This window comes from Tachysurus fulvidraco, chromosome 11 (assembly GCF_022655615.1).
Source record: "Tachysurus fulvidraco isolate hzauxx_2018 chromosome 11, HZAU_PFXX_2.0, whole genome shotgun sequence".
Taxonomy (NCBI): Eukaryota; Metazoa; Chordata; class Actinopteri; order Siluriformes; family Bagridae; genus Tachysurus; species Tachysurus fulvidraco.
Window position 1 is genome coordinate 24,239,172 of NC_062528.1, and position 13,881 is coordinate 24,253,052.

Below are 13,881 nucleotides of genomic sequence, written 5' to 3' on the forward strand. Positions count from 1 at the left end.
TAGTCATTAAGGCAGGACACTGTAGACTTCTCTGGGACAGGAACGATGGTGGTAGTTTTGAGGCACGTAGGAACAACGGCGCTGCTCAGGGAAATGTTGAAGATGTCCGTAAAGACATCCGCTAGCTGTTCTGCACATTCTCTAAGCACCCTGCCAGGAATGTTGTCTGGTCCAGCAGCCTTCCGTGGGTTAACTCTGCATAGAGATCTCCTCACGTTGGCCGTGGATAGACAGATTACCTGGTCGTCGGGAAGAGGGATGGTCTTCCTTGGTGTTACGTTGTTCTGTACCTCGAACCGAGTGTAGAACTCGTTCAACGCGTCTGGTCATCGCTATCACAAGCAGGTGAAGCTGCCTTGTAATTTGTGATCGCCTGTATGCCCTGCCACATGTGCCAGGTGTCTCTGATGTCCTGGAAGTGGCTGTGGATTGTCTGGGCGTGTGCACGCTTTGCCTCTCTGATGGCTCGGGACAGTTTGGCCACCCTGTCCCCTGTTCTGAAGGCTAGGTCCCTAGTCCTCAGCAGAGCACGCACATTAGCAGTCATCCACAGCTTCTGGTTGGAGCGTGTAGAGATTGTCTTGGAGACGGTCACATCATCAATGCACTTGCCGATGTAACTGGTCACTGCTGACGTGTACTCCTCCAAATTGACGGAGTCGCCGTTGGTTGCAGCCTCCCTGAAGATATTCCAGTCAGTGCACTCAAAGCAGTCCTGAAGAGCAGAGGTGGCTCCTGCTGGCCAGGTTTTCACCTGCTTCAGTACTGGTTTTGAGCGTCTGACGAGTGGTCTGTATGCTGGAATTAGCATAACAGTGATGTGGTCTGAGTAGCCGAGGTGGGGGCGGGGCTCTTCACGGTACGCGTTGGGAATGTTTGTGTAAACAAGATCCAGTGTGTTTTCACCTCTTGTAGCAAAGTCCATGGAATTTAGGGAGCACTGACTTAAGATTTGCATGGTTGAAACCTCCGGCGATGATAAAAAGTCTGTCGGGGTGAACATTCTGTAGGTCGCTAATAGCTCCATATAGCTCACTTAGTGCCTCTTTAGCATTAGTGCTAGGAAGAATGTAAACTCCGATAATGTAAACAGCAGACATATAGAATGTTTTCCAAAAATGGCAAAAGTGAGATACAAAACAAAATATTAAGGTTTTCGTGAACAAATTAATACTAAGTAAATACATAAAAATGGAAGGATGATTAGTGAAATACATTAATATTTTGAGCATACACTTATATTAACATTCGTCACATCAGGCTGAGTTACTTGGTTCAAAATTGCTTATTAGACACTTCAGATTAGTTCATGGTTTTGTTACTGGAAAGAATCTTTTCCTTAAATGTGTAGAGGCAGGGTGTAGTTCAGAGACACAAATCGTGGTCGGAATACGGGGAGAAAGTCACGACCGGTGGCAAACAATCAACAAACAGGGAAAACAGAACAAAGTAATGAACCGGGAATCACAGGAAAGAGAATGCTCAGACTGACAGCCATGGCAAATCGAGACTTCACAGAGAACGGAAGTTCAAGTTCATGCTTTATAAGAAGCAGGTGATTGAAAGCAGCTGATGGTGTAATTATGAAAGGAGCGTTTGTGGGAGATGTAGTTCGGAAGTCGCCAGAACTCGGGTGAAGGTTCCCTCTGGTGGCAGTCGGGAGGCGAGGCAGGTGTTTCATTCATAACATTTGGACATTCTTAGAACAATATGCTGCCTTGTACAATCTGGTCTATTTTACACTTTATGAAATTCACATTTTATGAACATTGTCACAGAATTCTCATAGAACCAAATACCTTTTTAAAATAAAGAAAGAAATGATCCTGCTCTCTTTGCTACTGCTGACCCAACTTTCTGACCATAAAATGATTTCTGTGCCATCGACTCAATTAAAACCATCTGGAGTCGATGAACGCATATACATGTTTTGAGGCATAATCTCCTGTTAAGGCCGAAAAGAACTTAAATTATAATTTCCGTTTCGATCGTACAGATAAGAGTAATACATCAATCGAATCTGTAAAGGGTTTACTTTTATTTGTATACACACATAATAACAACAAAATACTGTGCTTTTGTAGAATAAAGAAAATAAACAGAGTGTGTTCTCTGCCATCTCGGTCTCGGTCACCAGTCTTCACAGACATAAATAAAACAACCGAATCTCAGCGAATACTTGCCTCAAATACAAGATAAATGTATGCATAAAAAGCGTTCCCGCCTCCCTCTGAGGCTATTCTTATGCAAATGAACTGAGGTGATTTAGATAATCCCTTACACGTCCCCGAGACACAGGAATGACTCAGTACATAGATTTACATTTACAGCATTTGGCAGACGCCCTTATCCAGAGCGATGTACACAAGTGCTTAAATCTCTAACATTGAATACATTAATGCTGGTTCACTAGGTTACATACTTAAGATACCATGAGTTTAAAACATTTGTTCAAAGTTATGATGAAAAAGTGTCAAAGGTTTTTTTTTTTTTCTTAAATGCAAAAGATAAGGAAAGAAGTGCTAGTTGAAGTGTTTCCTGAATAAGTAGGTCTTCAACCGCCGCTTGAAAATAGCCAGTGACTCAGCTGTCCAGACCTCTAGGGCCTGACCCTGAGAGATCGTGGAACCAGTCGAGCAGTGCTGGTAGATCAGAGGTTGCTAGGTTTTGCTAGGATTGAGCTTTAACTGATGAGCAGTCATCCATGATGAAATTTCTGCCAGACATGCTGAGATCCGGTCAGAAGCTGTGGCATCTGAGGGTGGGAAAGAGAAGATAAGTTGTGTATCATCAGCATAGCAGTGGTAAGCGAACCCATGTGATGAAATAACTTCAAGAGAGTGAGTATACAGGGAGAAAAGAAGAGGACCAAGTACTGAGCCCTGTGGGATGCCAGTGGAGAGACTGCATGGAGACCTCCATGTTACCTGATATGAGCGTCCTTCCAGGTAGGAGGCAAACCATTCCCAAGCTGATCCGCAAATCCCAAGACTCTTGAGGGTGGATAAGAGAGTCTTGTGGTTGACCGTATCAAACGCTGCTGAAAGGTCAAGGAGGATCTAAGCATGTAGCTTCTCAGAGACACCTAAAAGGGTCTCTAGAGTGAGCTGCTTTAAAGCCAGACTGGTTGGGATCTTGGAGGTTGTTCTGTGAGAGATAGACAGACAGTTGATTATAGACAAGGTGTTCAAGAATTTTTGAAAGAAATGAGAGAAGTGATACCGGTCTGTAGTTACTGATGTCTGATGGATCCAGAGCAGGTTTCTTTAGGATGGGAATAACCCTTGCTCTCTTGCTATGGATCTATTGACGATAGTGGAAATGAAGGGCAAAAGGTCTTGTGAGATGGTCTGGAGCATAGTGGTAGGGAGCGGGCAGGTAGTAGGATTGCAGGACTGGATGAGTTGTAAAATCTCTTCTGCTGCCACAGTTGAGAAATGTGACAACGAAGGTGTAGGGGAATGCATACTCTGAGATGTAAGTGCAGTCGGGGCTGAAGTGAACGTCCGGCAGATTTCCTCAATCTTCTCCTGGTAGAAAGAAGCAAAGTCTTCTGCAGTCAGGGAGGATGAAGAAGGTGGAGCCGGGGGGTTGAGCAGAGAAGAGATGATGTTGTGGAATTTCCGAGGGTCATGTGAGGAAGCTTCAAGCTTTTCCTTGTAGAAGGAGGTCTTGGCAGAAGTCACATCTGAGGAGAACTTGACAAGAAGTGTTCGGTAAAAATCAAGATCTGCATCAAGTTGTGATTTCTTCCACTTTCTCTCTGATGATCTTAGCTCTCTTCGATTGTTGTGCAGCACATCTGAAAGCCAAGGAGCAGAACAGGTGAAAACCAGGTCCAGGACATTGCCTCCTTTGTGTGTGGGGATGTAGCTGTTGAGTGTGAGGGTGAATGAGTCGAGAAGAGACAGGAGGGAAGAAGAATGTAGCTTGTCAGAGGGGAGGTTGAAGTCACCAAGCACCATCAGGGGGGAGCTAGGGTTAGGGAAAGCACTAAGCAGTGAGTCCATTTCTTCCAGGAAGTCTCCTAGGGGACCAGGAGGGCGGTAGACAACAATGATAACAATGTAAGAGAGTCAAGAGTCAAGAAGCTTTTTATTGTCATTTCAACCATATATAGCTGTTGCAGTACACAGTGAAATGAGACAACGTTTCTCCAGGATCAAGGTGCTACATAAAACAAAGACAGGGCTAAGGACATGTAAGTAGTCTTAGCCACATAAAGTGCAACTGTGCAACCTGGTGCAAACAGTGCAGGACAAGACAAGCAAGACAGTGCAGGACAAAAGACAGTGCAGGACAAAAAACAGTGCAGACATTAAGTTACAAGACAATACAAAAAGTACAAAAAATGCAATACACAAAAGACAATAAACAGTAACAGAAACAGCGCCGACCGACCGGTGTAAATACTGAATGTTCAAACAATATTTTGTGCAGTAAAAGAATGAACAGCAGCAGGTTCTTAGCAGCAGGTCCTTTGGATTATATATGGAGTTGTGCAAAAAACAGCAGATGACTGAGATATTGTCCAATATGTGCAAAAACAGCAGAAAAGTGTGCAAAACAGTGTGTGTGTTTTGTGAGGGTCTGTGCAGTCCATACAGATGATGTGTGTGTATGTTGTGCTCAGTATAGTACAGTTCGGTTATTGAGAAGTCTGATGGCTTGTGGGAAGAAACTGTTACGCAGTCTGGTCGTGAGGGCCCGAATGCTTCGGTACCTTTTTCCAGACGGCAGGAGGGTGAAGAGTGTGTGTGAGGGGTGTGTGGGGTCATCCACAATGCTGTTGCCTTTGCGGACGCAGCGTGTGGTGTAAGTGTCCATGATAGAGGGAAGAGAGACCCCAATGATCTTCTCCGCTGTCCTCACTATCCGCTGCAGGGTTTTGCGATCCGAGATCGTACAGTTCCCAAACCAGACAGTGATGCAGCTGCTCAGGATGCTCTCAATGGTCCCTCTGTAGAACATGGTCAGGGTTGGGGGAGGGAGATGTGCCTTTCTCAGCCTTCGGAGGAAGTAGAGACGCTGCTGGGCTTTCTTGGTGATGGCGCTGGTGTTGAGTGACCAGGTGAGGTTCTCCGCTAGATGAACACCCAGAAATTTGGTGCTCTTGACGATCTCTACAGATGATCCGTCGATGTTCAGCGGAGAGTGGTCGCTCTGTGCTCTCCTGAAGTCCACAACCATCTCTTTAGTTTTGTCCACATTCAGAGAAAGGTTGTTGGCTCTACACCAGGCAGTTAGTTGTTGCACCTCCTCCCTGTATGCTGACTCCTGTATGCTGACTGTAGGAGAGGTAACTGAAATGGCATGGAATTCAAAAGAAGAGATGGTTAAATGAGAGAAGAGGAGAGGTGTAAAGCACCATTTCTTTGACAACAATAAACCTGTACCACCACCCCTGCCTCTTTCTCGTGGTGAGTGAGAGAAATATAGGCAGAGGATAAAGCAGCTGGTGTAGCAGTGTTCTGTGGGGACGTCCAGGTCTCTGTTAGCGCAAGGAAATCAAAGGAGTAATGAAACATTAAAGCAGAGATAAATTTAGCTTTCTTTACAGGAGACTGACAATTCCAGAGCCCACCTACCACCACTGTTTGAGACTTACACAGCAGAGGAGGGTAGATGAGGTTACTGGGATTGTGACCTCTGCTCTGTGGATGAGAGCGTCTGCGAGAGTAGGCCTTGAGTACAGAGATGGGTTTAAGGCACATATTTGTAGTCAAACAAGTGTAAGAATTAAGGTATGGTTAGAATATATCAAACAGTACTAGACACTAATGTTAGAGCGAGATTCTGACAAACCTTCAATTTAAATAGGTAAGCCCTGCCCCCAATTCACACCTTAAGGAAGACTGAAACTACTCCTGATTAATCAGCTGGGAGAGCAGCAATGACCAACACTATAAAATCAACAATGGTATAGAATATAATCAATTCAAATCACACTACTCTGGAACAAAGTGAGTTAAGCAGATAGTATACAAAAGACAGGAACCTACTTTACCAGAAGACAATATAATCAAATGTAGAGAGTTAAAGCACACTGTACATGAAATCCAGACCTGTGTGCTTGGAAATGCCTTGGCAATGCCAGGCATGTGATGTTCACTTGTGTGTTCAGCTGAAAAGGAACTGTTTCCTAGAGTGGCACAAAGATGTATAACTGTTCAATTCTGGGTACTGTGTGACTGAGTAGGTTAGTGGGCTTCTACAAACCTTACACCATTTTTTATCTTGCACTCTTCCTGTTGACACTTTTTCTTTTGTTGCACAGTTTTGCCCTGATTGTGTCTTCTGTGTTATTACTAACTTTTAAAGTTATTTTTTGTGATAGTTAAAACTTCAAACAAAAAATATACATTTATTTTGTCCTCACATTCTTTCTTGTAACTCCTCTCTGTCACACTTACCTGAAAGGCTCATTATGCAGCTCATTATGCAGGCCTTTGTCTTCTAAGGTGTGAATTACATTAATATGCATGATAGTTGACGTCTACTCGCATATGCCCCTTACAAACAAAAAGTGTCTTAGAAAATTTAAATCAACATATTGTTTTCTGTGAGCGAGTAATCAAGATGATTTTCACATAATTTTGAAGCAAAAACTCTAGGCTACAAGATCCAGTTCTCAAAAGTCCTGTATGTTCTGTATGTGTTTTATGGCCTTATTCAAGTGATTTATAATGCTTCATTTTTCACTAACCCCACACAAACATTGTTTTCTCAAAAACACAATCATGTACATACATGCTGCTCACATATTATTGTAGTCCAGTTTGTGCTGATTACAGTGATATTAGACATTAGACATTTATATCTTTATAAGCAACTGAAAAAAGCACAAATGTCAAGGTATGACAAAACAATTGTGTGTATGTGTGTGCTTATGTATGTTTGTGTGTGAGAGAGAGATTGAATCGAACCTGCTGCTTGCCCGGAGTTCAAGTTTGGCCACGCCCCCTTGATTATACTGTGTCTGAGACCTCGCCCACTTTCTTTGACCACACCTCCTTGACCAGGGACTCTTACCTTTACTGTGACACCTGAGTTTGTTTTTAATCTCACAGCTGAGGTGGAGCTCAGAGGTGAGTAATTGAGGATTAATGAGTCCTGCTGAAATACACAACAGTGGAACTCTGCAGTCATGGGATTTAAACTTTTCCAGAAATGCCCATACAGATGGAAACAGGACTCATAATGAGGAGGACAAACTTACTTTACACATTATCTAAGTGATGTTTCAGGAACATCCTCATCTTTGGGGTGTAACAGTAAACCTGCTTCATCACCATGCCATGTTGTGGATTATTTTCCAATTCAGCATTTTCCAAAGGTGCAATAAACATGTCTGCTGCCTTCTAGTGGTCAGTATGCAGAATGTTGCAGCTTCTTCAGTTTCTCCATCTTTTTTCACTATCCCTTATTTTTTGCCACCTCTTTTTAGTTTTAACTCCAATCAAACCCTTAATTTCTGCTTTAATCATCAGAACTTTGATCTTTACCTCTGGATGCTTTAATGACTCATTAGCATGTTTATCACCTTCCTCATTCCCTTTTACTCTGACCTGAGCTGAAACCCACAAAAACGAATCTTTACCCCTAAGTACTTTATGCAGTATAGTTTCTGTAATATGTTATTTAGAATATCTTGCCTGGTTGAAGATGCTCCACTAGCTAAGCTTTAAAGAGCTGATTGTGAATCTGTACATATTACACATGGTTCAGGCTGCTTTTCCTCTGCACAGTGTAAATCTAGAGATATTGCAGTTCTCTTGTGGACACATTTATATGGTCTGTTGCTCTTTTTCCTATTTCTATATTGTACTGATGGATATTCTGCTGAAGCTGTTCTACCCGTTTTAATATCCTCTGATCCATCTGTGAATATCTGAGTTATATGTTGCTGTATGTTTGACGTAAATCCTGTATAGTAATTAGTTGTTTTCCATCTTGATTGCCTCCTTATGAATAAACATATCGATTTCTGGCGTTCCTGCTCATCTTCCTAATCATCCTCCATAACTCATTAATTCCAATATCTTCATCATTTCTGTCACAGAATTCCCTCCGATATTTTTCTTTGCTGTACTGATGACCTGCCTCACTGATGCTTGAGCTCTTTTATAGTTAATTAAATCATTAAAATGAAATCTTCCTCCTACTTTCCTTAGAGCTTTATTTCTGATATGAACAGCCTCACTACACTCCTCATCCCACTATGGCACTACTTTTTGCCAATTGATTCTTCTGCTGCTTTCCGTATTGCCTCACGTTTATCTGTATTAAACTTCTACATCTTTCTTTTTCCCCAGTGACATCTTCAGTCCAAGTGTCTTTTTCTGTTGCCTATTGTCTGTGTGCAATAACAACACTTTCCCATCTCTCAACATTTTTGCACTTTCGATCTTTCCTTTATCTCATCATTGATCACTTTAAGATTCTTCTAGCTGCCGTGTGCTCATCCTCCTTGTGCACCACTTACATGAGCTGCACACCTTTTACTTCCATCTTAACATACAGCTAAGAGAAGGAAGACAATACATACAACTGACAACAAATTTAAAATAAGAAGAAAATAAACAATATTATATGTACAGGTACAAAACAACACTAACTCAACAACAGGACAACATTTAGGTGTAAAAGTCTTTTACACACAGTAGGTTGTGTTTCCACCAGCAAGCAGCACAGAAAGACAGAGCAGTTTGAGTAAAGTTTATTATTTCTGAGGAGACATTGAACATTTTTATATCAACTATAATAAACCCATCCTAATAGTGCATACAATTAAATAGTCTGTTTCTACATTCTGCATTCAGTACTGTTCCAGTTTCTGCACACAAAATGTCCAGTGTAGCTCAGGGACAAATTAAATCTCACACCTCACTTATAGTTTTTATAAACACTTTTACTAACTTTATATTTTGGATCACAAAACCTCACAGATGAGTTATAACTCCACACACAGACTCCAGCGTAGTCAGAGGCTGAGTGAATGTGGTGTGGACTCTGTGGAGGAGCCTCATGGTGTCAGAGACGCTGTAAAAGGACAGAGTTCCTGCACTGTGATCCACATACACTCCTATTCTGGAGGATGATACACCTCGGAGCTCAGTCTCAATGTTGTTGTGCCAGAAAAAGACTGAGGAAGAAGAACACTGCAGATTCCAGGACTGACTGTTGTGTCCAAACACACACTCATAACCCCGTCCTTTCCTGCTGATCTCTTTATATGACACTGATATGTACACAACATCACCGCTCCACTCCACCTCCCAGTAACAGCGTCCACACACACTCTCCTTACATAACACCTGAGCACAGGAGTCAAATCTCTCTGGATGATCAGAGTATTGCTGTTGTGTCTCACTCCATGTCACCACTCTGTTCTTCTTAGACAGAATGAGATGATGATGCACTATGTTTGGATCCAGAGTCAGATAACAGAAATCTACAGCAATAAAATGTCCACATTTTAGATGTTAATCACAGGATTTATAATAAGTGTGTGTGAGACACCTGTCTGTGTTTCTATCCTCCTAATGCAGCTCTATAAACATGGATCAGATTTAGATCAACAATACAGACATTTTAACATTGTGTGTGTGTGTGTGTGTCTGTGAGTATTTCTGTGTCTGTCTGTGCGCCTGTGATTGTCTGTGTGCATTTGTATGTGCGTGTGTTTGTGTGTCTGTGTGCATATTTGTGTGTTTATGTGTGCGTGTGTAAAACCTACAATGCAGAATATTATCTCTGCTCTTTGGTTCTGAAGGTAAAATCATCTGAACTGCTACAGCTTTGGAGACACAGAGACAAAATGGAGACACAGAGACAAAATGGAAACAGAAAAATGAGGTGGAAACAATTTAAAGCGTGAATGTGAAAAATTTGCTTCCTCACGTTTATTTCAGACGTCAACAACGTCACCATCTCAATTTATTCATCAGCTACGATTTTCTCCACAAATGTAAGATTTGTACTTTGTTTGTCTGCTAAATTGATCTTGATGTCATTTACAAGACTGATGCTAATACTGTGTGATTTTCTGCAGTCTTGTTCCTGCTTACTTCTTATTTCTGTTAGATGAATTTTATGGCTCTTTTTACTGTGATACAGAAACAATGTTGGTTTGTTCACCTTGTGGTCTGATTTTGTTGAATTCCTCCTCACAGATTTGTTCGACTCGTTTTTTCAGATCTGAGAGAGATTTCCTCACTCCATCAAATGAGAGATGTTGATTGACAGTGAAGCTGGGTGAGTCGTCACATCCAGGAGAAACACAGAGAGACGGGAAACTCTACAGAGAGGAAACACATCATAGAGAAGGAGAAAAGTGGACGAGAGGAACGAATGAATCTCAGACTGAATCAGAACAAAGACACACTTGTGATCTCAGACAGGAACATTTCTTGTTGCTGTAATGAGCTTTTAGGAGGAAACTTTGTGAGGAACAGCGCCCTCTGTAGATCAGACAGTGAGTGTTACCTGGAGGAAGTGGATGTCATCGTGTGTGTGTGTGAAAGCTGCTCCAGCTCAGTGACTCTCCGCTTAAGATCAGCAATCTCCTGCTCCAGTTGATTCAGGAGTCATTCAGCTCGACTCACTTCATCTTTCTCCTGAGCTCTGATCAGCTCCGTCACCTCCGAGCGCTTTTTCTCCATGGAGCTGATCAGCTCAGTAAAGATCCTGTCACTGTCAACTACTGCTGCCTGTGAACGCATCTGTAAAGACACACACACAACACACACACACACACAGACACACACAGACACACAAAGGCACACGCACACAAACACAAAACACACACACACACACACACACACACACACACACACACAAAGGCACGCACACACACAGACACAAACACGCGCGCACACTCACAAACACACACGCACACACACACACACACACAAACACACACGCACACACATAGACACACACACACACACACACACACACACACACACACACACCCATTTAAAGATCAACTCTTTCTCTCACAGTGACTCTATAATGTGTGTGTTTATGTGAATCTCTCAGTTTCCTCCTCACCTTAATAACGTCCACAGTCTGTTTCAGCTCTTGCATCTTCTTCTGCTTCTCCTGGATCCTCTGCTGGAATTTTATCTGATCCTCCTTTAACTCATTCTGAGACCAAATAAAATAGGTTTAATTAATAGAAATAAAAGTAAAATACAAAGAATTGTAGCTGTAATTAAATAAGAAACTACGATCATTGTCCCCAGCACACATCATCACACTCATCACCCTCTCCTTTCCTGCTGATCTCTTTATATCAGACTGCTCTTAACATGGTGCCCTGTGATGATGTGGAGTCCCACCAGGGGGAACTCTCCTGGTTACCACCAGAGGCTCCTCAACCTGGATCAGGACAAATATATCTAGACCAAACTATGAGCAGAAGCTTCCCAGATCTCCAGATCAGGGTTCTTTTTACATTTCCACAATCACTTTCACTCACTCGTTTAGTTGAAGGTGTTGTTTGTACTCGAAAATGACCTTAAACATCTTCCACTGGTATTACACCATATGTTATATGTAGATATATAGTATTTTACATTTTACATTAATATATTTTAAATTCATTTTAAACTTTAAATGTATGTATTCATTTATTTTTATTCTTATTTTTCTTCTATTATTATATATATTAATTTCTTACTTTTTTCTATACTTCTGTAAAGTTGCTTTGAGTCAATATGAATTGTTAAAATAAACTGAATTAGAATTTAAATTAGAATTTGTAGTGTGTGCATATATAAATATAAAGTCCATATAAATGTGTCTTAAAGAAGCTTCAACACTATACTGAAGCTACAGAATCTTTGTCATATAACCAATCAGATCACCTCAATAGAAATTAGATTAGAAATAGAATTTGTAGAAATTGACTTAAAAAAAGAATAATATTATCCAGTTCTCACCTGTTTTTTAGTTCTTTCTGCTTTAGCTGGAACTGTAACATGACCTTTGTGTTCTTCCATCATACACAAGTAACAGACGAGGCTTTGGTCAGTACGACAGTAGATCTCCATCAGTTTGTCATGTTCAGAGCAGATCTTCTCTTGGAGCTCTGCACAGGCTTCAACTAACTTGTGCTTCTTAAAGGCAGGAGACTGATAGTGAGGTTTAAGATGATCTTCACAATGGGAGGCCTGACAAACCAAACAGGACTTGACGGCTTTGTGTTTTCTCCCTGTGCAGGAATCACACTCCACATCTCCAGGTCCAGCGTAACAGTGAGCAGGAGAAGCAGCTTGTAGTTTAATCTTCTTCAGTTTCTCCACCACTTCAGCCAGCATGTTGTTCCTGTGTAGTAGGCCTTGGAGTGAAGGTCTCTCTATACTGAGGACAGCTGTAGATGCACTTTACATCCTCCTGATCCCAGTGAGCATTAATACACACCTTACAGAAACTGCGACCACAGGAAATAGTCACTGGATCCTTCAGGAGATCCAGACACACTGGACAGCTGAAGTGATCCTGAGCTACTGAAATACTGAGAGAGAGAGAGAGAGAGAGAGAGAGAGAGAGAGAGAGAGAGAGAGAGAGAGAGAGAGAGAGAGAGAGAGCTATAAGTTTTGTATGAACTGAATGAAATGAACTTCCTGGTTCAGTGTGTTATTGTGTAACAGAGAGATGAGGTGTGGCTTTACAGAGAAAGTGAAGTTACACAACAGGAGAGAGATTTGTAGAGTTCTATAAGTTTCAGAGAAAAGGAGCTCAGACTTTAACCACTTGCACACACACACAAGCACGCACATACGCACGCACACACACATGCGCGCGCGCGCACACACACACACACGACTTAAAATGACTTAAAATTAACAAGAAAACCGTTGTTATATGTACTTACATTTTTGGGTACACACAACATTGTTTACTTAAAAATATATGTGTGACGAATGTTAATATAAGTTTATATTATAAATTATGTTATTATGTATTATGTAACAAATTATGTTATTATGTAAATTATGTTATTATTTATTTACTTAGTATTAATCTGTTCACGAAAACCTTATTATTTTGTTTCATATCTTATTTGTGGCATTTTTGGAAAACGTTCTATGTCTCTTGCGTGGTGACGTCATTCTTGTTCAGCCCGCGTTGCCTCCTTTTCTTTTTTATTAATGCCATAAACCAACAATACAATGAGATGTTTGTTCTTCAATGTACATACACACAGCAACCAAAATAAAAGAAATAATAATGCCAGAGGACAAGAACAAAATTATAACAAACAAAAGGAAACGGAAAAAGGGAGCTACCCTCTCATATCTGCTTACAATATTATAAGCTCGAAATGCCTTTTTGCTTCGACAATTACACAAAACAGAAGAATAAAGTTTGAAGTCATTTATAAAGTAAAAAAAATGGTTTGGAGTCAGACCACTTCATTTATTGAATGTGAAATTTCCCCATTAATAATAACAATTGTATGAAATATGCCTTCTTTTTTTCAATCCCGTGATCATTAAAGTGTATCATTATATCCAGTCCACTCAACTGCAATTCAATGTTCAATTTTTTCTTAATTAAATTCTCCACCTCAATCCAAAATATTTTTGTATGTATGCGATGGAAAAACAAATGAAAAAAACTAGTTTCCTTTTCACCTTTACAGAAATTACAGGAGTAATCAATATCTAATTTAAAACGTTCCAGCACATGTTTTACTGGGTTTATTCTATGCATTATTTTAAAAGAGACTTCTTATTAACATAGAATGTATCCACCGTTCCCCAAGCTTTACGTCAATTCACATCCTCAAACACAGAAGACCAGAAAAAAATAGCTGGAGGATAAGCAATATTATTAAGTAAATTCCTAATATTTAATTAATATTTTAAA

At 40.9% G+C, this 13,881-nt stretch overlaps 2 protein-coding genes across 2 annotated transcripts; both read right to left on the reverse strand.

Moving 5' to 3' along the window:
- Positions 1-8,818: 8,818 nt before the first annotated feature.
- Positions 8,819-10,176, reverse strand: LOC125138416 (tripartite motif-containing protein 16-like). Its single transcript, XM_047820449.1, has 4 exons — positions 10,141-10,176; positions 9,740-9,799; positions 8,970-9,454; positions 8,819-8,836 (listed from the first exon to the last, which is right to left on the reverse strand). The coding sequence occupies exons 2-4, from the start codon at positions 9,783-9,785 to the stop codon at positions 8,819-8,821; spliced, it is 549 nt and encodes a 182-aa protein (XP_047676405.1). The 5' UTR covers positions 9,786-9,799; positions 10,141-10,176.
- A 365-nt stretch (positions 10,177-10,541) lies between these two features.
- Positions 10,542-12,326, reverse strand: LOC113647954 (tripartite motif-containing protein 29-like). The gene is made up of 3 exons (XM_047820450.1): positions 11,949-12,326; positions 11,056-11,151; positions 10,542-10,724 (listed from the first exon to the last, which is right to left on the reverse strand). The coding sequence occupies exons 1-3, from the start codon at positions 12,324-12,326 to the stop codon at positions 10,590-10,592; spliced, it is 609 nt and encodes a 202-aa protein (XP_047676406.1). The 3' UTR covers positions 10,542-10,589.
- Between the last annotated feature and the right edge of the window lie 1,555 nt (positions 12,327-13,881).